The sequence below is a fragment of the Bos taurus genome, chromosome X (genome assembly GCF_002263795.3).
Source record: "Bos taurus isolate L1 Dominette 01449 registration number 42190680 breed Hereford chromosome X, ARS-UCD2.0, whole genome shotgun sequence".
In the NCBI taxonomy this organism is placed as follows: domain Eukaryota; kingdom Metazoa; phylum Chordata; class Mammalia; order Artiodactyla; family Bovidae; genus Bos; species Bos taurus.
Window position 1 is genome coordinate 54,693,475 of NC_037357.1, and position 24,548 is coordinate 54,718,022.

Here is a 24,548-nt window from a genome sequence, read left to right on the forward strand (position 1 = left end):
TTTATCACTCTTTTCTTCCAGTCTTTGCTCATTTCCTTTTCTTCTTTGAATGTCATACATAAGCTTATGGCCTTCATAGATATTTCTTGGCCCTTAAAGTTGGCCCTCAGGGATAGTGAGAATGCTGAACTCTGATGTAACCTATTCTCAAAAAAAAAAAAGTATCTAGATAATGAGATTGTGCAACACCCAATGATTTTCATGTATTATGGACATTGTGTTGATATTGTTCTTATTAGTCCTTCCTTTAACACTGCCTTAAACTCTTAACTTCTTAATTTTTCTTTTCTTTTCCTAAGTTCTTTAAACTACTTTTCAGTCAGGGTTGTTAGCCATCCTCTAGATTCCTGGAAACCATTCTAAATTAGAAAATCTACTTCATTTTTCATCCATGTCTTATTTTTTCTGGACTAAATAACCCCAGTCTACTTTAGCCTTTTTTTCTGTCTGTTTCTGAGGATACCATACTAAATATTTTCATATAATATATCCCACAGATGAATAGAAGACTGAACTTTAATAGTCTAAGCTGAGATATGGATACCACACTAAATATTTGCATCTGATTCAGAAGATCTGTAGAAGAACTTTAACTAAATTTTAGCATAAATTTATTTTTCTTTATTAGTGTAGTAGAACTTTCTAACATCATCAGTGAGACTTCCTAATGAAGTACTAATAAGTTTTTGATTTCTTAGATATTGCTTATAGTGCTGGTCTTCTTCCAGCTTGGTGGCAGGTCCAAACACTACATATGTTATCACTTCAGAGGTTTAGGGTATACTGATGGAACTTTATTTTTAATATTCATGGTAAACATTCAGCCAAACCTACTGTAGATTTATAATAGCACTGCTGAATCTCTTTCCAACATAAATACCAGCAAAAGCCTGTTTCCCAGTGTTACTGGAGTAGACTTCATGGTAAAGTTTGCTGGGCTGGAATGAAAATCTGTTATCCATTGTGGCTTTTGTATTGGCTTTCCAAGTTAAAGCAATAACTTATTGAGCTTTTTGTTACTCATTAATTATTTTGACAAATGAATTTTGCAGTGGATTTTGGAGTGAGTGCCCAGGTGAGCAGAATTAATGGGAGGAGAAATAGCTTCATTGGAACCCCATACTGGATGGCACCTGAAGTGATTGACTGTGATGAGGACCCCAGACGCTCCTATGATTACAGAGTAAGTGTAAGGATTCAGATAGTAGGAAACACAATTTGTAAAGGACTTTTGACTTTTTATTTTAAATTATGAAATAAAAGAATAAAAACCACTACTCCTATATGTGGTTTGATGATGTGTGTAAGAATAATATTTTCTAAGAATGTAGGCGAAGTAGACCATTGGGAGTTATCCATATTTGAGGAAGAATGTCTAGTTCATCTTGTTTACAACTTCTTGGTAAAGAATATTATATTATGTGGCTTTATATGGAAATTTAACTTCCAGGGACAGAGTGCTTTATACACTTAAAACTGAGTAAATGTAAAGCCAATTATTAATCCCCACAGTAACTTAGCTCCAAAGAGAAAAAAAAATAATAATTTGATTACTCAGGGTAATGGAGAAAGTCTTTGGCATGGTTCAGCTCCAAACCACAGAAAATCAGTGGAATAGACAAATTAAGTAACAATTTATGCTATTTATTAAAATTTCCACTGAAGCTGCAATTTGGACAATATACATCTATGTACACATTTTAAAAAGTTGATATGGAAAGAAAACACTCCATTTGCTACAGACTGGAAAAACCACACTCACTCTCCACATCATAGCTCATCCAAACAATTCATTGTGGTTTCATTGTGTGGAACCTAGGACTCAATACTCAAAGTTGATTAATTCAAATTTCATCTCTTTTCCTTTTCCCTTAAATGCCCTCTGCTTGATTTGCAAGCAGATCTGTTGAGAGCCAATACTATTAGGAGCTATGGAGACAATGGAAACATAATGTTCTTTAAGTGACTTGCTGTAACAATAATGCTTTAGAACAGTACAGTTTTTGGCAGTCTTCCAAGGACTTTCATCTCTATTAATTATACACTTTTAATTTTAAGTCCCACATAACTTAAAGAAAACTTAAACTTATATCATCACAACAACTCTTTGAAGCTAAGACATCTATAAACAGGTATTTTAAGAATTCAGTTAACTTGTTTAGGAGTCATTAAGCCAAACAGTGCACTTCTAGCCCTGTGCCCTTTCTACATTCTAAAAAACAAAGTACAGTTAACAGTAGTGAAGGTCATTCCCTGGAGCCTCCTAAAATGTATATTTTCCTAGAATTATAATAATTCTGTCCTCAGTTTCCTATATTCAAGGAACTCCTGAAAGTGCTTATGTATATAGTATTTCATTTAATATTTATGCTAGTTCTATAACATGGATCCTATTATTATAATCTCTATTTTGAAAGTGAAAAAAAGAAAGTGTTAGTCACTCATTCATGTCTGACTCTTGCGACCCCATGGACTGTAGCCCGCCAGGCTCCTCTGTCCATGGAATTCTCCAGGCAACAATACTTGAGTAAGTAGCCATTCCCTTCTCCAGGGGATCTTCCTGACCCAGGGATCAAACCCATGTCACCTGTGTTTCCTGTATTGCAGGCAGGTTCTTTACCATCTGAGCCACCAGGGAAGCCCTAATAGGGTAAAATTGAGGTGCAAAGTGTTAAATCATTTACCTACGATCTGACTTCTTTAGAGCTAGTAGTATGTGATTGGATTTCTTTACAACAAATTCCTTTTGGTATTTCAGTTAAGGTAACAATAGCAATACATCCAAGATGAATTTTCCTTTCACTGAATCCCCACCCATATCAACTTGTTGTGTAGTGCAGTACTGGCTGGTCATAGGGTCAGATAACATCTTCCTATAACATCAGTCTATAATGAAGAAAACCCATAAAATGGCTGTGGCATTGGTACCTCCCCTCAGCCAAAGATTGTTTAGAGATTCTAAATACTATCTGTTTCCCACTTTTAAGTGACTTTTTTTTTTTTTTGGTCATCTTTTCCTTTGCAGAGTGATGTATGGTCCGTGGGAATCACTGCTATTGAAATGGCTGAAGGGGCTCCTCGTGAGTAATAATATTTGATGTTGGTTAAAAGTTATGAAACATGCTGTACAAATCTGCCACTTGTACCAGTCAGCTTGTACTGATCACACAGGTGCCACACCATGTGCCAAACTATAAATGATGGTCTTTCCCAAATTACGAAATGCCATAGTCAGAATGGCCAGATATGTCTTTAAAGAAGAGTTTGTATTTTTCTCTGTTAAGATGTCTTATTTTAGGCTGATTGAGTATTGACTCAATTTAGCCTCAGTAACATTTGGTCACGATAGTAATAACCAAACAGAATCTAAAGGCGTTCCAGTACATATTCACTGATGAAATATTTAGGTTCCTGAACAGTTACACTTATATACTTCAGACTGTGCCAGTTAAGAAAATCCTCCAGTAGTTCCTTTTAATTGAGCCAATCCTCAACAATATAGAGAAGGAAGCTTTTTTCCCCACTTTGGGGTCAGTCCAGCTATCACTGGTGACTTCCATGCTCCTATCAGCCACTCCATTGCCCTCATTGTTCCGTAGGCTCCATTTTCTCTTGTTTCCCCCTCCTTCTCTTCATTGAAGTAACCTGTCAGTAGTCTGTTCTTCAGGTTACTGCTTTCTGATAGGAAAGTAAAAGTGTAATGTGAACTTGAGTATAAATGATTAATAACCAGCAAATGTATAATCCCATAAACAGGGCATATTTGCTGTTCTCAATACCTAAATCCAAGAATATAAGTAATAAACACATTCATAGTATTGATGAGAAGTGAGAGAAATGCCTGAAGTGTGTATGTCAGGGGGCAGGGCTTGCAACTGCTTTGCTTTTCCCTCTCCAAGCAGATCCTGTAGGTTCCCATGTTCCTATGTGCTTCATCTGTACAGTATCTACTGTTTTAACACTGTGTTTCATTGTTAATGGGAGTAATTTCAAGGAGTAGAAATAATGGTAACATAAAACTATTAAGAATCTCTGGTGTCCCCTGGAATATCAAGAATTTCTGGTGTCCCTTGGAATATCACATATCACAGAATGGGCATGGATTAAAGCTGGGTCAGGTATGGAGATCAGGCCACTGCACCTCCTATTAATTTATATAAACCTTGACCTTTGAACGATTGCCTTTATATTATTCTAATGAAATTACCCTGGGGACTTTATTTATACTACTATGAGAGGCCAATTTGGCACTGGAGATTTTTTTTTTTTTGAGATGTATTTTGGGAGAGGAAGGATTCCTCTAAAGAGTTATTAATATCAAATTGTCCTCACATGAATGACACACTTTTAGTATTAGGTGAAATTTACACTATGGCTCTCCTTTGGGGAATTATTGCACTGCCAGTTTTCTTTAATCAAAACACAAGAGGAAATAAGTAAAGTGAGACACATATTTAAATACTTATTGAAAAGCCCAGAATTCCCAAGCCAATGAGGTAATGAATTTATATACCACATATTGGAATAGGCTTTTCTTTGTATGGTTGTGTTTCTGAAAAAGAGAATGAAAGTCTAGTAATTTTGCACAGAATTGAGGTGCCAGATAGCTAAAATCTTTCTTATAATATCAATAGCTAATATTTATTAAGTGCTTACTCTGTGCCAGACATTTTTATAGGTACGTTGCCATTTAATCCTCATAACAACTCTTTGAAGGAATTCTTGATGTATTTTCTGTTTTTAAGATGAATTAACCAAAGCACAGAGAGGTAAGTAATTTGCCCAAGGTCACAAAGGTAGAATTAGGATTTGAACACAGATGATCTAATCTAGAGGGTGTGTTCTTAATAGTTGTACGTGCGTGCTAAGTCGCTTCAGTCGTGTCTGACTCTTTGTAACACTATGGACTGTAGCCCAACAGGGTCCTCTGTCCATGAGAATTCTCCAGCAAGAATACTTGAGTGGGTTGCCATGCCCTCATCTAGGAGATGTTCCAGACCCAGGGATCCAACCCATGTCTCTTATGTCTCCTGCATTGGCAGGCGGGTTCTTTACCACTAGTGCCACCTAGGAAGCCCCTTCTTAATAGTTACATTGTATCTACTTCTTTTCCTAGGACTGTTAGCTTCCAAACCAGATCATTCTCATCTTTTTAGACTACTAAATCATTGTTTGCACATTATTGTGCATAGTTACTAGTATGATAGACTTTTCAGCCTATAATTACATATTCCAGTTTTACAACTGTGGAGGATACCGGCAGTACACAAGCACAGAAGAGTACTTGACTCCACCTGTGTTTTTGACTTCTCTAGATAGAAATCATCAATCACACATTTCAAAAATTTAACCTAGTGTAATTTATTATTATTTGTCACACTTGGAAATAGTGAAGGTTTAGTATCTTGTATAATGGACAGCTTGTATTAAAGTCAACTTTTCTTCTAACTACCTTCTTTCATATCTATTCTTCAGTGTCTATTCAACATGATATGTGAAAGAACACTGAGAATCCCCTCTGGAATTAGGAGTTTGTTCTGTAGTTACCTTTCTTACTCATTCTAAACTTATCTATTTTCCTTTGCAGCCCTGTGTAATCTTCAACCTTTGGAAGCCTTATTTGTTATTTTGCGAGAATCTGCTCCCAAAGTCAAATCCAGTGGATGGTAAAGATGAATGACTTAATCTCTTAAACACATTAACTTGATATTTTTATATAGCAAAGAAGTTTTAATTCATTTGATCAGTCCTGTTTCAATATCCTTGTTGGACAATATTTCCTAAAAATGAATACCTTAAGGAGTCTAAATGAGTACTGTTCATTAAGAGCTAGCTAGCCAAATAGAAATAATACTCTCCATGGTATATTATGATGACAGTACTGTCCTGGCATTAGTGACATATTTAGTTTTGTCTCCTGTAATGGGCTGGACCAAGGGAAGCCATTTGTGAAGTTTTTCACTGAGCTTACATAGGCAGTCAATGATTGTGATGTATAGCCCAGTCGTTTGACCCATAAAACTAAACATTCACAGAACCTAAAGAGGATTGTTCTCTCAGAGTGCTACAGCCCAACTGAACTTGGGAATCTTTCTTCCTGAAGTTTTTGGAACTAGTACATGAAGTTCTTGCTTATTCTCAGTATATATTACTTGCCCTGGTAAAAGTGGTTACTATGATTCAGTTGCTGACATTCTTCCTTGTGATTAAATTTAACCCTTCCCACAGATTTGGCTTTCTGGTCACATCTGTTTGCATGGGCCATTTTATAAAATTAATCAGTCCTGGTGCTATTAACACCCTTTTCTGGATCATTACATGGAGAGCTTTAGAGCTCAAAGTGCACATAGTCAAGAAAAACACTCAGGCTTTAAAAATATGACTACTATGGGATGACCAGTCTGGTCTCATGGTCTGCATAAATCACATCAACCACTTAATTGCCATCCCACCACTCGTCTTTTTTACCACATACATTCTTTTGAACTCACCGAAGTTTCTACTATTATTTGGGTAGAAAATATCATTGACTCCAGCCTCTTCTGAGGCTTGAATGGCATTGCTGTGTAATGTACATTGTCAAGCTATAGGATATCTGGTTACTGAAAAGACTATTACAACTAAGACAACTCTCTCCAAAAATATGACCTTCAGAGTGGCATGTGGGTGGAGGTGGGAGGTGTGGAATACCTGAGAATGTTCTTTTACCTCTTTGATTCATTTCTTTTAGGTCCCGCAAGTTCCATGATTTCATGGAAAAGTGCATGATAAAAAATTTCCTATTTCGTCCTACTTCTGCAAACATGCTTCATCACCCATTTGTTCAGAATATAAAAAATGAAGGACATGTTGTTGAGTCATTAAAGAAGCATCTTACTGGAATCATTAAAAAGAGACAGAAAAAAGGTAGGATATGTAAATCTTCATTTTACTGGAATAAATGTTCAAATGAGAGAAAATTTTATTATTTTTTTAGGAAAAATAATATTTAAGAATTAAGTTGAAATTAAAGTCTGAGACCTTTTGACATTTAGCTTTTCCACAAATATACCATGTGCTTTTAATTCATTATCTCTTACCTCACCATATATATATATATACACACACACACACACACACACACACACACACACACTTAAGATTATAAATTTTTGCCAGTTCATCTAGCATGTGTTCATATTTAGAAAGGCCTTTGAAAGCCTCAAGAAGAATTTTATGATGTGCTAATTTTATTTTAAGAAAACTAACTGGAGAAATAAACACAAGATAAAATCTTTATCTTATTGTTCTTTCTCATCTAATATGTTAACTCCAATTAGATAAATGGATTTATGATTAATCACTTATTGACTGCTACTTTTGATGTAGTATCAGTGAACTGCACATAGTTGATTTTATGTATTAATCTCCAACTTTAAGATGTAGTTAACAAAGCACAATTTATGCAAATAAAATTAAGCTTCTAGATATTAATGCCAAAAATGACAGGATGGTTATTCATCAAATCCAGAGGAAACTACTTAGAAAGTTCCAACTTTATAGGTTGTATGCCATATTTTGCATTTAATTTAGGGCACCATATGCAGAGTTGAGTGATAGTGGAATGGAAAGTGGGGAGCCTGAAAAAGATAGTAAGCCTTCTCAGATGCACTATAGGATTGATTGCAGCCAATCTTCTTCTATCTGCATAACTATACATATCTTATTTTGGAGTGAGAAGCAGAAGGAATTAGTGTATTTAACCATGGTAGAGAATTTATTGGACCAGCATCATCATAAAAGTCGACCAATCTCAAATGGGTGCAGAAAGATACCACATCTAGTTGAGAATTCACTAATTTCCAGAGTTGCAAAATTTCCAAAATGTAATCTGCAGAAAAAGTCACATTTATAGAGAAATTGATGGACGATGTCAGTATAGTTGGCCTAAACTTTATAATATAGGAAATTTAAAATAAAACTCTTTTGTCTGTAAGTGTCTGTATTTCAGTACAGCACAGGTGACAGGAAAGATGCCAAACATTTTCAGTGTGTTAGTTGTAAAAACCAGAATTTAGATTTTTGCCTTCTCACTGAAAGGACCAAAGATCCTGATCCTCATTTTCAAGATCCTCATTGAAAGGACCAAAGATAGGTGTGGGCCCAAACCATAAAGTCCTTCCATCCATAGTACACACCTGTAAGCCATGCTCACCAACCATCTAGAGTTTCTCTTTGTCCCTTTGTCCCTTTACCTTTTTCAATTGTTTCTCTTTAGAATTGCAGCAATCAGATTGCTATTTTGTTTTCCTATACAGAGAGAAATTAGTCTCTGTGGAGTAACTGTGCTACAAAAGGAGGCCTAGGAAGGAGGATATTGTCTACACCACCAGTAGATGTGATGTGAAGGGTTACAGCCCTTTTGTCCTTGTAAATTCACTCAGCATCCTGAGCAGTAAAGGGTGCAAATTGACTAAGGTGGATTTATTAATTTCTGTTGATTATTATGCATTATTTTTTTCTATTTCATAAAAGGAATACCTCTGATCTTTGAAAGAGAAGAAGCTATTAAGGAGCAGTATACCATGAGAAGATTCAGGTGCGTTAGATAACTTACATATATAATTTGATGTTAGCAATTCATGTAAGACAGTTGATTCCCTATTGTTGTATTTAACTCAAATAAACTTAATCCTTTTTGATCAAATAAAACAGATCTCTATTTTCAAGAGATATTTGAATGGAAATGTTGAGGAAAAAATTTTATTACTACTCAAAGAGTCCTTAATTTCTGACAATATAATGATCAACTAGATTATCAGACCATTAATATTGAATATATTGCTAATGTAAAGACTTTCAAACATTACAGGAATGATTCAATAAAGATGTAGTGGAAGTATCTTTATTGCAGAAAAATGTTAATCTTTTAAAAATAAAAGGAACTCCCCTGAATGACATCACTCTACTGACAACACTAACTGTATGGCAACCATTTGTACATTTATTTCTAGGGGACCTTCTTGTACTCAAGAGCTTCTGAGACTGCCTACCAGCAGTAGATGCAGACCACTTAGAGTCCTGCATGGAGAACCCTCTCAACCAAGGTGGTTACCTGACCGAGAAGAGCCACGGGTTCAGGCCCTTCAGCATCTCCAGGGAGCTGCCAGGGTGTTCATGCCACTACAGGCTCAGAACGGTACACCTAGGCCTCTACAGGGGCAAGCCCAGGCACCTCAGCGACTACAAGGGGCTGCACAGATGTTCATGCCACTACAGGCTCAGGTGAAGGCTAAGACATCTGTGCCCCTTCAGATGCAGATGAAGGCACCTCCACGACCACAGAGGACAACCTGGATGTTTATGCCACTACAGGCTCAGGTGAAGGCCCCTAGGCCTCAACAGGTACAGACCCAGGTATCCAAAAAGCAGCAGGCTCAGGGCCAACCCCAGGCATCCGGAGAGCCCCAGGATCTGGATCAGGTACCAGAGGAATTTCAGAGGCAAGATCAGGTGCCTGAACAACAGCAAAGACATGGCCGGGTCCCTGAACAACAGCAGAGGCAGAACCACATACCTGAACAGCCGCTGCAGCAGAATGGGGCACCCGAACAGCCAGAGGTACAGGAACAGGCTGCAGAGCCTACACAGGCAGAGATGGAGGCAGAAGAACCTGAGTCATTACGAGTCCATGCCCAAGTGTTCCTGCCCCTACTGTCACAGAACCACCACGTGCTGTTGCCACTCCATTTGGATACTCAGGTGCTCGTTCCAGTAGAGGGGCAAACCGAAGGGTCACCTCAAGCACAAGCCTGGGCACTAGACCCCACACAGGCAGTTGGCTCGGTTCAAGCACTCATAGAGGGACTATCAAGAGATTTACTTCGAGCACCAAACGCACATAACTCAAAGCCGCTTGGTCCACTGCAAATCCTGATGGAAAACCTGGCATCAGACGTGTTTTACTCTCAACCAGAACAAGCACGGAAGAAAAAATCAAAAGTTTCTAGTCTAAGGCAGGCACTGGCAAAAAGACTATCACCAAAGAGGTTTCGGGCAAAGTTGTCACGGAGACCTGAAGCGTTTGAGCTCTCAGATTTAGAAGCCCATAGGCAAAGGCGCCAATGCAGATGGGAGGATATCTTTAATCAGCAGGAGGAAGAACTGAGACAAGTTGCAAATGTAAGGGTTTCTGATATTTTTCCTAAGTCACATATGCAGAAAAAATATGCTAGTTCATACTCAGGTGATCCCTCTGTAAAAGCAAATGAAATAAATGTTCATTGTGTCTCAGAGAAGATTAAATAATTTGGGTTTCAAGTAAATTATCCTGAAATTTCCAAATAATTGTGACTAAATTTGAGAAAGAAAGATTTGTTTGAATGATCCAGTTATTTGCTTAATATCTCTTTAGTGATATAGCTTTCATCATTAGTTAATTTTCTACCTATTATTTCCTTAACCAACATCATATGCACACTTAAAGGTACTATTTTGGATATTTAAAAATTACTTTCATAGGTCAAAATTAAAAATATAACTCATTAAAATAAACACAAAAATTCAGTTTTGTTCTTCTAATCTCTAAGTAAGTTTATTTTGCGCTTTCCTCCCATAGAATGCTGAACATACTATTTAAGAGAATTGCACTCGTTTTTGTACTTTAGGATGTTAAAGGTTAAACATTTTGTACATGCTTACCATAAATATGACTTGTCTCACTTATTTTCCACCCATTTTACATCAATGAAGTACCTGCATAGAACATGGCACAAGTTACAAATTCAAGTTAATAAAACTTCATTCTTCAAAATTCCCTAATATAAATAGATATATAGATAATTTGGCTGGAGTTGGTGGATTCAATCTGGCAAATCTAATCTGATACTGAAGGGTTTATGGGCTTCATAAGCAAATTAAAGAGGTCAAAAATACCAGGAGAGCAGTCGTTTTCTAATACTTCACAGTATCTGTTTATATAAAAGGAATCATTGTGAAGATCCTAAATTAAACCCTGCTATCAACATCCATTTATCAAATAATAATTCATGTAGTTATTACAAATCAACCTTGTCTGAATGTCTCAATAAGGGAGTGTTTGGTTTGTGGCCATTGTGTTAATTGAGTAAATGCTGTTTCCCAGACATGTTTAACAAGAGAAAAAGTAAAAGCAACAAGAGAAGCAAGACCCAAAAGGGGAAATGATTGTCTGGTCCCCCAAATCTGACAGTTAAGAAGCACAAGAAACCAAACAGAGAAGGGGTTGCAAGAGTGCAAGTGCTAATATTTGCCAGACATTAAGCAATCTAAAATGCTAATGACTGTTCTCAATGAGCTCTAGGAACAATTGGATCTAAATGGCTTTTGCATTTTTTAAAAAGACTTTTATGCATTCCTGCAAGACTCATGGTATTAGTAGCATAACACATTACTTATTGTCTTTCAGTGTTTTAAATATTTATGTAAGAAGCCATTCTAAAATGGAAGAAAAAGTCACTAAATAATAGCTACTAATCCCATGAACCTAGGATCTTGTATAGGCATTCCTGCCTTTATGTGTAACTATCAAGGGAAATACAAAGAAAAAGAAAATTCTTGTTGTTGTAATCAAGTCATAGGTCTTTCAAAATACTTGAAAGTTTATTAGAATTTAAAGATGTATGTGTGTATTTCAACTCACTAGAAAGAAAGACAACACATTTCCATTATTCCCTTTGTATTGAAGAAATGCTGATTGGCTTAAATGGGAAAACAGAAACTTACCTAAACTCCTAGGACTCAAAGAGAAATATTTGCGGTGCTGTATTGCAGATTGTCCATTGCTCAGGAGGACCAAACTTTGTAATTATAACCACTCATTAAATGTTAGAGTTTTGGGTTCATGAGTTAAGCTTTAGACCAGAGATTTTTAACCTGGGTCTAATAAGTGAACTGCACATGGTCAATGACCCCCTAAAATATATGAAGAGACATGTGTCTTTCTATATGCATTTTTCTACAGAGAATCTGTAGCATTACTCAGATGCTGAAAGGGATGCAGAACCAAAAACTACTAGAAACTACACTTAAATCAGTTTGAATATTGAAAAATTGTTTTTTTTTAATTGAACAGTAAGATGATGATAATTGCTGCTATAATTTACAGTTTAACAGCAAGTAAGATATTTATTTTCCTTTTTGTTTCAAGGACAAAGAAGATGAATCATCAGATAATGATGAAGCATTTCATTCGATTCAGGCTGAAGTCCAAATAGAACCATTGCAGCCATACATTCCAGAACCTAAAGAAAATGAAGTAAGTCTCTCAATATGAGTTACTGTGACACTAATAAGTGCTTGGAACAATGGTTCTTAACTTTTTTGTCTCAAAATCTCTTTATACTCTTAAAACACTGAAGACCCAAAAAAAGCTTTTGTTTACTCAGATCATGTCATTGAATATATAATGTATTATAAATTAAAACCAAAAATTTTAAATGTCTATTACTTTGTTTAAAAAGTAATAAAACTATTAGATGTTAATATAAGAATCAAATTTTAGTGAAATAACAATTCTCCATCTTGCTTAATAGAAAACAGCTGTATTCTCATATCTGCTTCTGCATTCAATCTGTTACCATATGTTGTTTGAAAAGAAAATGTGAAAGTGTTAGTCACTCAGTTATGTCTGACTGTTTGCAGCTCCATGGACTGTAGCCTGCCAGGCTACTCTGTCCATGGGATTCTTCAGGCAAGAATGCTGGAATGGGTAGCCATTCCCTTCTCCAGGGGATCTTCCCAAACCAGGGATCAAACCCAGGTCTCCCACACTGCAGGCAGATTTTTTACACTCTGGGCCACCAGGGAAGCCCAAAAGATAGACTGATACCTGAATGGGGACATGAACCCTGGACCATCAGATTAAATGTCTAATGCTCTACTGACTTAGCCATCCAGGCCAACTGTTGAAGTATATGAGTAAACGCGAGCTTCTTACATATTTGTGGTTGAACAGGGAGAATTTCCAGATTTTTCAGATAATTGTGCATATTATTTGATAATACACCACAACTAGAGAAGTGGAGTCTAAAACCATATCAGTGAGATTTTGGATATTCAATAATATTAAAATCCATCTAATCAGCTATGAATAGATGTTTTGCTAATACACAATTTTATATCTTCATGCATTGATGAGTTGGAAAATATTGGTTCACTGTGTATGTGGTTCTTTCCAAATATACATTTTATTTCACACCACCAAAAATGGCATTAATTAATATCATCAACTTCATCATAAAATTGAGTATTGATAAGCTGTCAAGTGCACAGTGATATATGAGTCTAAAATTTTAATTTGTTATTGAAAGCTCAGTTTTATCATTGTTAACAAATAACATCAATTGTTTTTTCCTTGATTTGACAGGCTTACTTCATTGATTTTAAATAAACTGCCTGCCAGATACCCAAGTTGAATAATCAGTTTGTCTCATCAGTCATTCTTTTAAGTAAAAATTTTGCCCATGAAAAATTCAGTAGTTCAGCTTATATCTCTTTCTGAGATGTAGATTATGACAGGGTCTGGCTCATTTTAACCTATCGTTTATTTTCTTAGATTTATGGGAATAATCATGTCAGTCCTGGTGTCCAGGTTGACTTTTGTTTTCACAAGTTTTTTAATAACTATTTAGTACATGGTATTGGAGAGGAGTGTGGACAAGGTCCTGTCATTATAGACAGCATTCCTTACAGATATTAGTAGCTATCTAAAACTTTTTTGGTCACTAAGTGCAGATAGGTGGATTGGTGAAGAACTCAGACATTCTTGTTTTATTAATAGTGAATCATTGCTACTCTTAATCAGGACAAGCACCCAAGATCACTATCTATTTCTTTCAAGATACTTCACCGTAGTCTATTATGATGTATGCTATGGACAGTTATCCTTTTTAAATAAGTTATTTCTGATAATAACAGTCTCTTGAAATGAATAACAGAGCACTGCTTTATCAATAATAGTTAGTGGCAGAAAGAACATATGCTGGATTGTATTATTTAATTACAAGAGGCAATATGTCCCCCTCTCTGCCTTATTAAATGATGACTTTACTCTTACCCCAGATGATAATTATTACATAAGCATGATACATTAAACCCAAAATATAATGAGCTGTATCTGATTGGTTTGGAATACATCATTTGCCTTAATATATGCTATTCTTACTAATCATTTTCTTCTCCCCAATTTTCAGAAAAAATACATTCTATTCATATTAGTCATTAGCCTTTCTTATTATTGACCTTTATCTCTAATTTTGGCCTCTGGTTAACTAGTTTCAATAAACTTTCAAAGATTAGCTTCATGAACCAAGAGGCCTGGACTGAGTCAGTATGATGCCAGTTATCTGAATCAAAAGTGGAAACAGTCAGTCAGATGCTTATCCTGCATACTGCCAAACATCTGGTTGTATTGGAAAACATTCATTAGTAAAACATGTGAACGATTGACAACATTTTTCATTTCTAATCTATCTGTTGGAGTATTAAGAAAACCTCGATAGGTCGCTACATAAGAGGAAAAAAATAGCATAGTAAGGTTAATATGGTTTCTAGAAATTATAGAATGATTTCATCAGCATGAAAATACTAAATTTATTTTTCATTGTAACATTGAATTTTCCTTTCTAAAGAATCTAGTGTGACTGCCTTGTTGAATGTCAGAATGACCTATTTGAGGGGGGTAGTTAAAAACTATTTTGAGTAGAAACCTAGAGATATAAAATTAAATGAGGCAAGGCAACACTTCATGGCCCTATATACTAATGTTGGCAGAAAGTGAATCTGTACCACAGATGGAAGTGGGCTCCTTATATGTGCTCTTAAGTCTTTTGCTATATTAGATGATGAATAATTGATAAAATAAAATTAATTTATTTAGAATTGAAAAGTGTTTCAAACGCTGATTATGATATGATAAAAGGACATACTTCCTTAAAGATTTAACACTTTAAACTCTTGAGACATTTGAATAATGTATGCGTGTATGTTACAACTTTTGAAAATTTAGTATTAGCTTAGAAGGGTTAGTGGGTGAAAAATTTGAATTTCAATTCTGGGCAAGAAGTTTGAACTTGATATAAAAAGTAATATGATAACATAAAAGGAACAGTAAATTATCAGGTGGGAGGCCTACAGTCTGATTAAAGATATTCTTTGACTTGATGTAAATACTTAGAAAAGTCATTTTCCATCTCCAGGATATAGATTCCTCAATAATAAAATAAGGGTGTTTGATTATATGATCTCCAGAATCTGTTGTTATACTAAAATTCAAGGCTATATTCAAAGATTTTGGTTAAGCATTTCTAATGTCATACTATAAGTAATTAGGAAAATATGAGTTATTTATGAAAATCAGATTTTATAAGTTGGGTTTTTAAGAAAATATCTCTATGTGAAGAATGACATTTTCACATAAATTAATAACTCAAAAAATATATGATTGAGAATTCTACTGAAGTTTTGCATTTTATCTCAAGGTTCAAGAGAGATCTGCTTCTATGCCTCACAACAAGGATCGTGTACATCGTGTCAAGTTCTCTTCAAGGTATGTATCTCTGATTTCTATATTCAGATTACTCTGATTTACTATCATATGGAATATTAATGCTTATTTATTTGACACTAGGTTCTATGTAAATTCAAAATTAAAATATTAGTGACAACATAGTCATCAATGATATCACTGGCCCATGTTTAAAACCACAAAACTGCAACAATCCATTAACTAGATCTTTCATATTTGGACATACTGCAATTTCAGTGTTATTTAGTTTGATGATTAGCTGGTAAGATTCACAATTTAATAGAAGGAACAACAGTGAATTCTTGAAAAGCTTTCAGTTAGTAATTTACAATAAAAAGATGTGATATTTTAGTGTATCAGGTATACTTCAATTACATATTTTATCATATACAACATGTACTACATGATAAAACACACATACAATTGATAACCTCAGCAATTGATAACTTCAATTACATATTTTATCATGTAGTACAGCTAATGCCACAGAATGGGCAAACCTGAAATGACTTATGCTGCTGCTGCTGCTAAGTAGCTTCAGTCGTGTCCAACTCTTAGCAACCCCATAGACTGTGCGACCCCAGAGATGGCAGCCCACTGGGCTTCCCCGTCCCTGGGATTCTCAAGGCAAGAACACTGGAGTGGGTTGCCATTTCCTTTTCCAATGCATGAAAGTAAAAAGTGAAAGTGAAGTCCCTCAGTCGTGTCCGACTCTTAGCAACCCCGTGGACTACAGCCTACCAGGCTCCTCCATCCATGGATTTTCCAGGCAAGAGTACTGGAGTGGGGTGCCATTGCCTTCTCTGAAATGACCTATAAGGAAAATCAAATCTAAAACTCAATATTATATCATTATTTTATACCAATCACTGTAATTTTTAACTCTATACTATTGATAATAATCACTAATTTTCAAAGATCATGTTTCATATTTTAGATGTTGTATGCCATGTGTTATGTTTGACTGCTAAATTTTAATATAGATGTTCCTTGAAAATCATACCCCCTCCAACTCCCAACTCATACTAGAGAGAACTTAGCCTATATTCATTCACTTAGTCATTCAGTGAATACTTACTGTATTCAAGATTCTGCACAGTATGGTCAGATGGCATAGAGCTGATAGTATTTAGTATGTATATTCCTGTCTTATTATTTTTTAAAACACCCATGAATTTATGTCATTTAGATTTAACTGGTAGACAGAAATCTTGAAAAAATTTAAAGCAAAATTGGGAACTTTCCCTTACTATGCATTCAGTGAATGAGTTGTCATGATCCTTCTGACAAAAAAAAGAAGGAGAAATCAGTTTAGTTTTTGTGTATCTGTTTCGGCATCATGGGTATAATATAAAATCAGTATGACTATTAAATTGTTAAACATGGGTATATAAAAATTCAATATTGCTTTTAAACTGGTTTTGGTTGTTTTTTAATCACTAAAAGGTTTTTGAATTTATGTATAACATATATATTTACTTTAGATATGGTTACATTTATGAAACAAATTTAACTGAACCTTGAGTCTTTTCTGAAATTCAGGGTCATAGAAAAGACTCTTGTCTGTTCCAGGCCTAAATCAGTAATCAAAGTACTTCCTATATAGAAATTTCAAAGCAACTGTAAAATTTAGTAGTGCTTGTCCAAAGAAACTTTCTAAATATTCCCTGAATTTGAATCCTGAAAACCAAAGTGTCCTATCTATCTATTTATTCATGTATCTAATGCAGGATGACATTAAAAGTAATAAATTCCAAGCATTTGAAATAAGGATGGTAATAGAATATTTAAAATAACAATAACTTAGCTTTTTATCATGTTAAAATCCTCACATACACTATAAATTTATGATTATTGCTGGTTTACCTAGGTAATGATAATGTCTGAATATTAGTTTAAAGAAACTTTATAGAAATTTTTGGAAATAAACATGATATGTGAAGGAAACATACTTGTATGGAGACAGTTTTTTTATATTTTAGAAATTGTTTCTCTTTTCTAGATAAAATAATAGATTTGCAGAAATTGGAAAATATTACTTAAGCTCTACTTCTTTCAGTTTGATATATACCCATATACTTAAAAGTTTGTTGGTCTTGATGTTGAGTTATACATTCCCTTTTTGAATGTTAGGACATGGCACATGCTTTTCTGTCTTTTCATTAGTGTTCCTCAGCGGTCTGTTTTGGAACAAGCTCAGAAGCCCATTGACATCAGACAAAGGAGTTCGCAAAATCCTCAAAATTGCCCAGCAGCATCAGGTGATTCAAAGCACAAAGTTTAAACAGTCAAAACGGAGTTAATGTTTAACAGTTTATTTTGCAAAAGTCAAGAAAGAATTTCAAGAAGGAATGAATCAATAGTGTCAGGGAGGCCAAGTAGGATGAAGACCAAGTCATTGGATTTGGCAGTCCTTTGAGAAATGGAGAGTAATTTTGATGACCTTTGAGAAATGGAGAGTAATTTTTCTGAAGGTTCTTTTTTCAGTTGGGTAGTAGTTAAGAATGTGTCTAGGGAGGTGGGGGGTTGGAGTTCAGCTTTAGTTTCTATACCATGTGTGAAAAATATGGGAAAGGAACTTGAGAGAGGACTCTCCAACAGGCTAAAATTTATAGACAATCTTTAGAATATTGAGATATTAGATGGACTAGTTGTGGGCATGTGTTTTATTTATCAGTTTGTTATTTTACCTCCTCAAAGTAAAACATATACAGTATCTCATAAATGTTAAAAATTAATATAGTTACTTAAAATTAATAAAATCATAGCAAATAGCTTCACAAACTGTGATATGAATTTCAAATAAGTATTTTATGATGTACTTTTGAGAGAGTTTAAATGAATTATAGATTTATGAAATATCAGTATAAACAAAGTCAAAATTATGCCTTGGAACATAAAATCTAGCACTATCTACTTTTAAGCAATTCAAGTAAGTTAAGCATGGGGAAAATGACTGACTGAGTCCCCAGGTCACCTGTAAAAATATAGCATATAGATTTTATTAAAATGTTAATACTTAAATGAATATATAGGTATACTGTATGAAAATCAGATACTCAAAGACCTGAATTTTTAGAGGTCATTCTTCTTCTTAGGAAACTCAGATAGTGATGTACTTTCTTTAAATAAGAGTGTCCCCTTGTGCAGAAATATTATCTTGTGAGAAATAAGACAAGCCTATGTGAAGAGAAACTTTAGCAATTTTTTCCCTCAGAATCTTTCTGGTTTGACCAGGGTTAATTTGCTAATACTAAAGAAGCAACTAAAAATTGAAGATTTATTCATATTGTATATTTTGAAATAAGGAAATTCTGGACTAGGCCCCAAAGCAGTTATGAACAGTGGTGGGAGAGAGAAAGGGAGAGTATCTATGTAGATAATAGCTAAGGTTCTTTTCAGCTCTAAAATTCTTTTATTGTGTGTGCTACATAGATGATTTGAAGTTCCTATAATATTACATACCTCATAATACAGGAAATCAGAAAACCTTACTACAAATTTGCCTCAAAATCTCATACATTCACTCAAACTTCTTACCTAGCCTAATGACACACCAAAACACTTGCAAGAAAATAGTTTTCTGCAGAAAGGTAATACACTGCAAAGGTACAACAATGTCAGAAGGCATGAACACAAATTGTAAGATGTGTTCAGTATAATATCCTCAAAAGATAGTAATATTTTCAAATACATGCTTTTTGGAGTTTTAGTGTCAGTATTTTGGCTATATAAATATCAAAGCTGCAAATAAAAGAGAGAGAAGACTATTTATCTTCAAAATCCAAGCACCCAAAAACAATACATAGGGACTTGAAGGTCCCCTTAGTGAAGCTTTTTCCAAGTAAACTCACCCAGATCTACTGATCTTTGAACCTAAATATTCTCACCCTGTTTTAACCACGGATGTTATTTACTATACCACAAACCTTAATATAAAAAATCCAGACTTCTGGGCAGAATTGCATTTTAAATGGAAAAATTTACACTATAAAATTGAACTGTGTGTTATGATACAGCTAGCGAAATGTGGCTATTAAAATTAAAACTAAAATGAAAATGAAGTTAAATTTAAAATTCAACCCCCCAGATACACTGGCCATATTTCAAATGCTCAAAAGCTATGCGTGGATAGTGGCTAATGTATTGGACAGTGCAGATACTGAACATTTCTGTTACTGCAGAAAGTTGTATTGCATAGTGCCTCTATAGAAAGGCTCACAGTTTTATAAAAAGGGCTAAGATTTGTCACTTTTCAGTTGTTCATGTCGCAACTGTATTGCAGTTGAGGATATATCATTGAGTGGAAATTGGGGGATTAAGACTGAAGAGTCAACTCTCCTCTTGAAATTTTTGTTTAAACTATCATCTTCTATACACCGTTGGGCTCTTTTTCTACTGGTTATTAGGGGAGGCCAGAAATACCACCCAGCCCTTACTGCTCTTGATGCATTCTCTTTTTCTCATGGGACTATCTGCATACCGGTCTTACTATGTACCTTTTTACACAAAAATATTCAGCAAGTATATATTTAATATTAAAAGCAAAAAAGCCATGTAGTCTAACAAAACAAACTTTGAGTCTCTCTCTACCTGTGAAAACAGAACATAGGATCTTGGCCCCATAAGAATTTATCAAGTGATCTCTCCTGAACGGAAAGAGGCTACAAGAAAAATACCAAGAGATTGAAGTGGTTCACTATAAAAATGAAGATAATGGCTGTGATTACCACTGTTACTAATGTCTTTTTGGCACTCTACAGAATCTTCTTCTGAGGAAGCAAGTCCTGTGATCAGGAGGAGGTCCCAGTCATCACCACCTTATTCTACCATTGATCAGAGTTTGCTGGTTGATATTCATGTAGGTTTCCATCTTAACTCTTAACATATTTATATTTGTTCTCTTTAATCTTCAATTTCTTTTGACTTACATATTTTCATCTTCATTTGAGGGAAAGGTTAAAGTGTTGAGTTTTTAAATTAATCTTTCAAATATAGATTTCTATTGTTATGTCAGCATGCAGAATATGAAATCTAGAAATGACATTTGATATGTAAAAATATTTAATTGATCATAAAATATTTTATTTTCACATTCCAGTATCAGAATATATTTGACAGAGGAGAGATAAAAATCTGCTTGTAGAAGCGTTAGCTCAAATTAAGAAGTACAGTTTAAATGCTCATTTTTTGTCTAATATCATTTCTTAGAAGATGAGGCAATGCATAAAGATTAAAAAAATAGTGAAAAATGAAATGCCTTCTAATTTCATAAATAAAAAGACCTTCTAGTTATTTTATACTTTAATGCTTTCAGATCATTCTGTTTTACTTTTGCAATTACCTCTACCCTACTATACATACACCCCTTTCAGATTGCTCAGAGATTGCTTATAGGACATTATGTGTGTATGTGTGTATGTGTGTGTGTGTGTGTGTGTGTGTGTGTGTGTGTTAGTCACTCAGCTGTGTCCAACTCTTTGTGGCCACGTGGACTGAGGTCCATGGGATTTTACAGGCAAGAATATTGGAGTGGGTTGCCATTTTATTCTCCAGGAGATCTTCCCAACCCAGGGATTGAACCTGGGTCTTCTTCATTGCAGGTAGATTTTTTTTAAGGTGGATTTATGTTGGTTTGCTTCTTAGAAGTGTTTGCAGCTGGGAGGGATTGGGGGCAAGAGGAGAAGGGGACGACAGAGGATGAGATGGCTGGATGGCATCACTGACTCGATGGACATGAGTCTCAGTGAACTCCGGGAGTTGGTGATGGACAGGGAGGCCTGGCGTGCTGTGATTCATGGGGTCGCAAAGAGTCAGACACGACTGAGCGACTGATCTGATCTGATGTTGTATAAAACTAGAGAGGGGAAATTAACACATTAATTTTAAGAGCTATGTGTTAATCCCAATATCAATGGATAAAACAAATGGAAAGTAGTGACACTCTTCTGTAGAGTGTCAAATCATCTGTCTTCTTCTCCAACACCAAAACACTCTTCTCCAAAACAAAACTAGAATGTCTAGTTCTCAGCAGGTAAGTAGAGCTAATTAAAAACAAAGTGAGTAAATTTTGTCCTGTGTGATCTAGAAAGGCCATTAAGGATCACAGCCTGAGGTTTGGGTTTTGGCAGCTCATCCTTACAAAAATGTTGGCTCTACCTAATGAGTGAATATCTTCATTTCAGTTGAAAATATATTTTAAAATATTGTCAGCTTGGAAGCTTTCCAATCTAGAAGAAAATGAAAAGCTACTAGAGACTACATTAATCTTTCTTGTGCACACAGGTTCCAGATGGATTTAAAGTAGGAAAAATATCACCCCCCGTTTACTTGACAAATGAATGGGTAGGCTATAATGCACTATCTGAAATCTTCCGGAATGACTGGTTGACTCCTGCACCTGTTGTTCAGCCACCTGAAGAGGATGGTGATTATGTTGAACTTTATGATGCTGGTGCTGATACTGATGGTGATGATGATTCTAATGATGCTTATGAAGATAGTTATGACCATGACAATGGCAGTGATGAGTTGAATGACCAGCTTGATCAGGCTAATGATGTTGGTGAAGACCATTATGATGATGACAATGATGAGGTTATTGATGACAAAGGCAATAATCCTGATGATGCTTCTAGCTGGCCAAGGTTGGTTTTCTTGGATTACTTGCATTGTCCATGTTTCATAATTTCAGAACAATTTGTATCTTTGGTTTACCTTTAAAATTTATCACCAGGAGGGTGAATGAATTGCATTTGCATATTAGTAAATGGTCGATTTTCAATAATAGGTTTTTAAATTATTTTATTAAAAATTATTTTAATACAAAACACTTAATTTTGCATTTCTTTTAATATTATACTTTATTAGCATTCAACTCTTTATTAGGTTCTTTATAACTGGGATTATCTGGGTGTTTCTCTTAAAATTAATGCTACTGAATCATTCTGCCCTGTAAAATACAATGAGTGTGATAAATGGGGTGACAAATTAAGTAGTGTGCTTCTTAATAATTGTAAGTTGAAGCCCTGATGTTTAGGGCTTTAGAGAACAAAATCTCTAAATTTGCTGAGCATATTTAATACCCACTTGATAGTTTTAAGCTCCAACTTACTAACATCCTTGAGACTCTGAAAACTGAAGAACTAAATTCAATGCTCATTCAGTTTTATCTTCTTATAGAGTAGCTACTCAAAGTGATAATATTTAGTCAAGTATTGTTTTTGGCATACCACCAGTTCTCTGCTATATATATAGTTACTTGGTCCTGCTTTATAAACAGCCAATGTGTTCTTATTTTACATTTGCTTATGGTTTGTATTTAAACTGCTCTTAAAGATGATTCATTAACATAGTATATTTTTGTATTTTTAGAAAAATAACAGTGGGAAAATTGTTTGCTTTATAATATTGAAATTCATATTTTGTTTTGTTAATTTTCAACTGTTACCAAGGCTTTATATGACAGAACAGACTACAGATTATTCAACATTTTTTCTTTTTTTTTTTTTTACCAAGAAAACTACCAGGAATTCTGATCTCAAATTCATTTGCTTTTAGAATTATCATAGTTACTTATTTATGTTGTCTCTTATGCAAAAGATTATTGAGACATTTTGCTAAGCTTGGTGGTCCTAGCAAGTAATTAAGTGACTATATTAACTAAATGAGATCTATATTACTAAACTTCCTGGTGATAGTAGTAGAAAAATCAATGAAAATCTGTTGCAGAATGGATGATACACATGTTAGAAGATCAAGGCATGTGTTTAAATTAACATAAATTAAATATAAGAAATATTCAAATATGTTATGGTTGAGCCAAAAATATGGGCTTGATCATTCATGTGGCTGTGAAGTTGCTAATGTATGAAATAATCTATGATTTAAGAAAACATATTATTACTGCTAACCTAATACATGTTCCTAATACATCCTTTTCCATCTGTCATGCAAATGTAGCCAGGGAGTTGATGGTGACTATGATGTTAATTCAATATTAAGATTGACAGGACATAGGGACATTTTTCATATCTATATCATACCAGTAGTGTTCACATAGAGCAAAAACATGCCTGGAGATGATACATATGTGTTAGTCAACCTAATTTTGTTTTATTTGTTGACATTTATTTTCGTTGGGTGACTTTCTATCATTAACTGAATCTTGTTATCAGGCCAAGCTGTGGCAGAGGCAGAAGCTACAAGCAAGATGGTAAAGATGGAAGTGATAGAGGAGAAGGATCTTTCAGCAGCTATGGAAGTCAGAGAGTTAATAGAAGCCATGGAGGAAGTGCAGCCAGTGGGGACAGTGCAGCCATTGGAGACCATGAAGAACACACAGCGAATGTAGGCAGTGGAAGAAGAGGCAAGGAGAGTAATGGAAATGAGGGAGTCAGTGGAACCAATGAAGAAAGTGAAGCCCAAGAACTGAATGGAGGAGAAAATTGCTCAGAGACAGATGATCCAATATTGGAGAGACCAGTATTCCAGGAATTTGAACATCAACTAGAGGTAATACACCATTTGAAAAGGAGAATGAATTCATCTCTTTGTAAATGCATTTATTCATGTGATATGTCATATTTCCAGCCATTACAAATATATTTTAAACTTCTATTCCAAAGTCTTAACATTTTAAATTATATCTGTAGATACATCTTTATTTCTTCTAATTTGGATGCTTCCTATTTTCTTCCAAGAACAAAAATATCTTATTTGTCCACCTTTATTACTCAGATCATATGCTTGGGATCAGTTCAGTTCAGTCACTCGGTCATGTCCAACTCTTTGTGACCTCATGGACTGCAGCACACCAGGCTTCCCTGTCCATTACCAACTCTCAGAGCTTACTCAAACTCATATCCATCAAGTCGGTGATGCCATGCAACCTTCTCATCCTCTTTTGTCCCCTCCTCCTCTTGCCTTCAATATTTCCCAGCATCAGGGTCTTTTCAAATGAGTCAGTTCTTCACATCAGGTGGCCACAGTATTGGAGTTTCAG

The 24,548-nt window shown here is 35.0% G+C and overlaps 1 protein-coding gene across 3 annotated transcripts in view; it reads left to right on the forward strand.

The window, feature by feature from the left end:
• NRK (Nik related kinase) overlaps positions 1–24,548 on the forward strand; it is a 148,682-nt gene that overhangs the window by 75,014 nt on the left and 49,120 nt on the right. For all 3 annotated transcript variants that reach the window (XM_024988310.2, XM_059883569.1, NM_001191165.2), the window contains exons 8-19: positions 1,053–1,183; positions 3,026–3,080; positions 5,588–5,666; positions 6,731–6,906; positions 8,515–8,578; positions 8,994–10,161; positions 12,167–12,274; positions 15,498–15,565; positions 17,711–17,805; positions 20,308–20,405; positions 21,830–22,191; positions 23,722–24,058. In XM_024988310.2, coding sequence (XP_024844078.1) covers positions 1,053–1,183; positions 3,026–3,080; positions 5,588–5,666; positions 6,731–6,906; positions 8,515–8,578; positions 8,994–10,161; positions 12,167–12,274; positions 15,498–15,565; positions 17,711–17,805; positions 20,308–20,405; positions 21,830–22,191; positions 23,722–24,058 — 2,741 coding nt within the window. The remainder of the gene's footprint in view (positions 1–1,052; positions 1,184–3,025; positions 3,081–5,587; positions 5,667–6,730; positions 6,907–8,514; positions 8,579–8,993; positions 10,162–12,166; positions 12,275–15,497; positions 15,566–17,710; positions 17,806–20,307; positions 20,406–21,829; positions 22,192–23,721; positions 24,059–24,548) is intronic.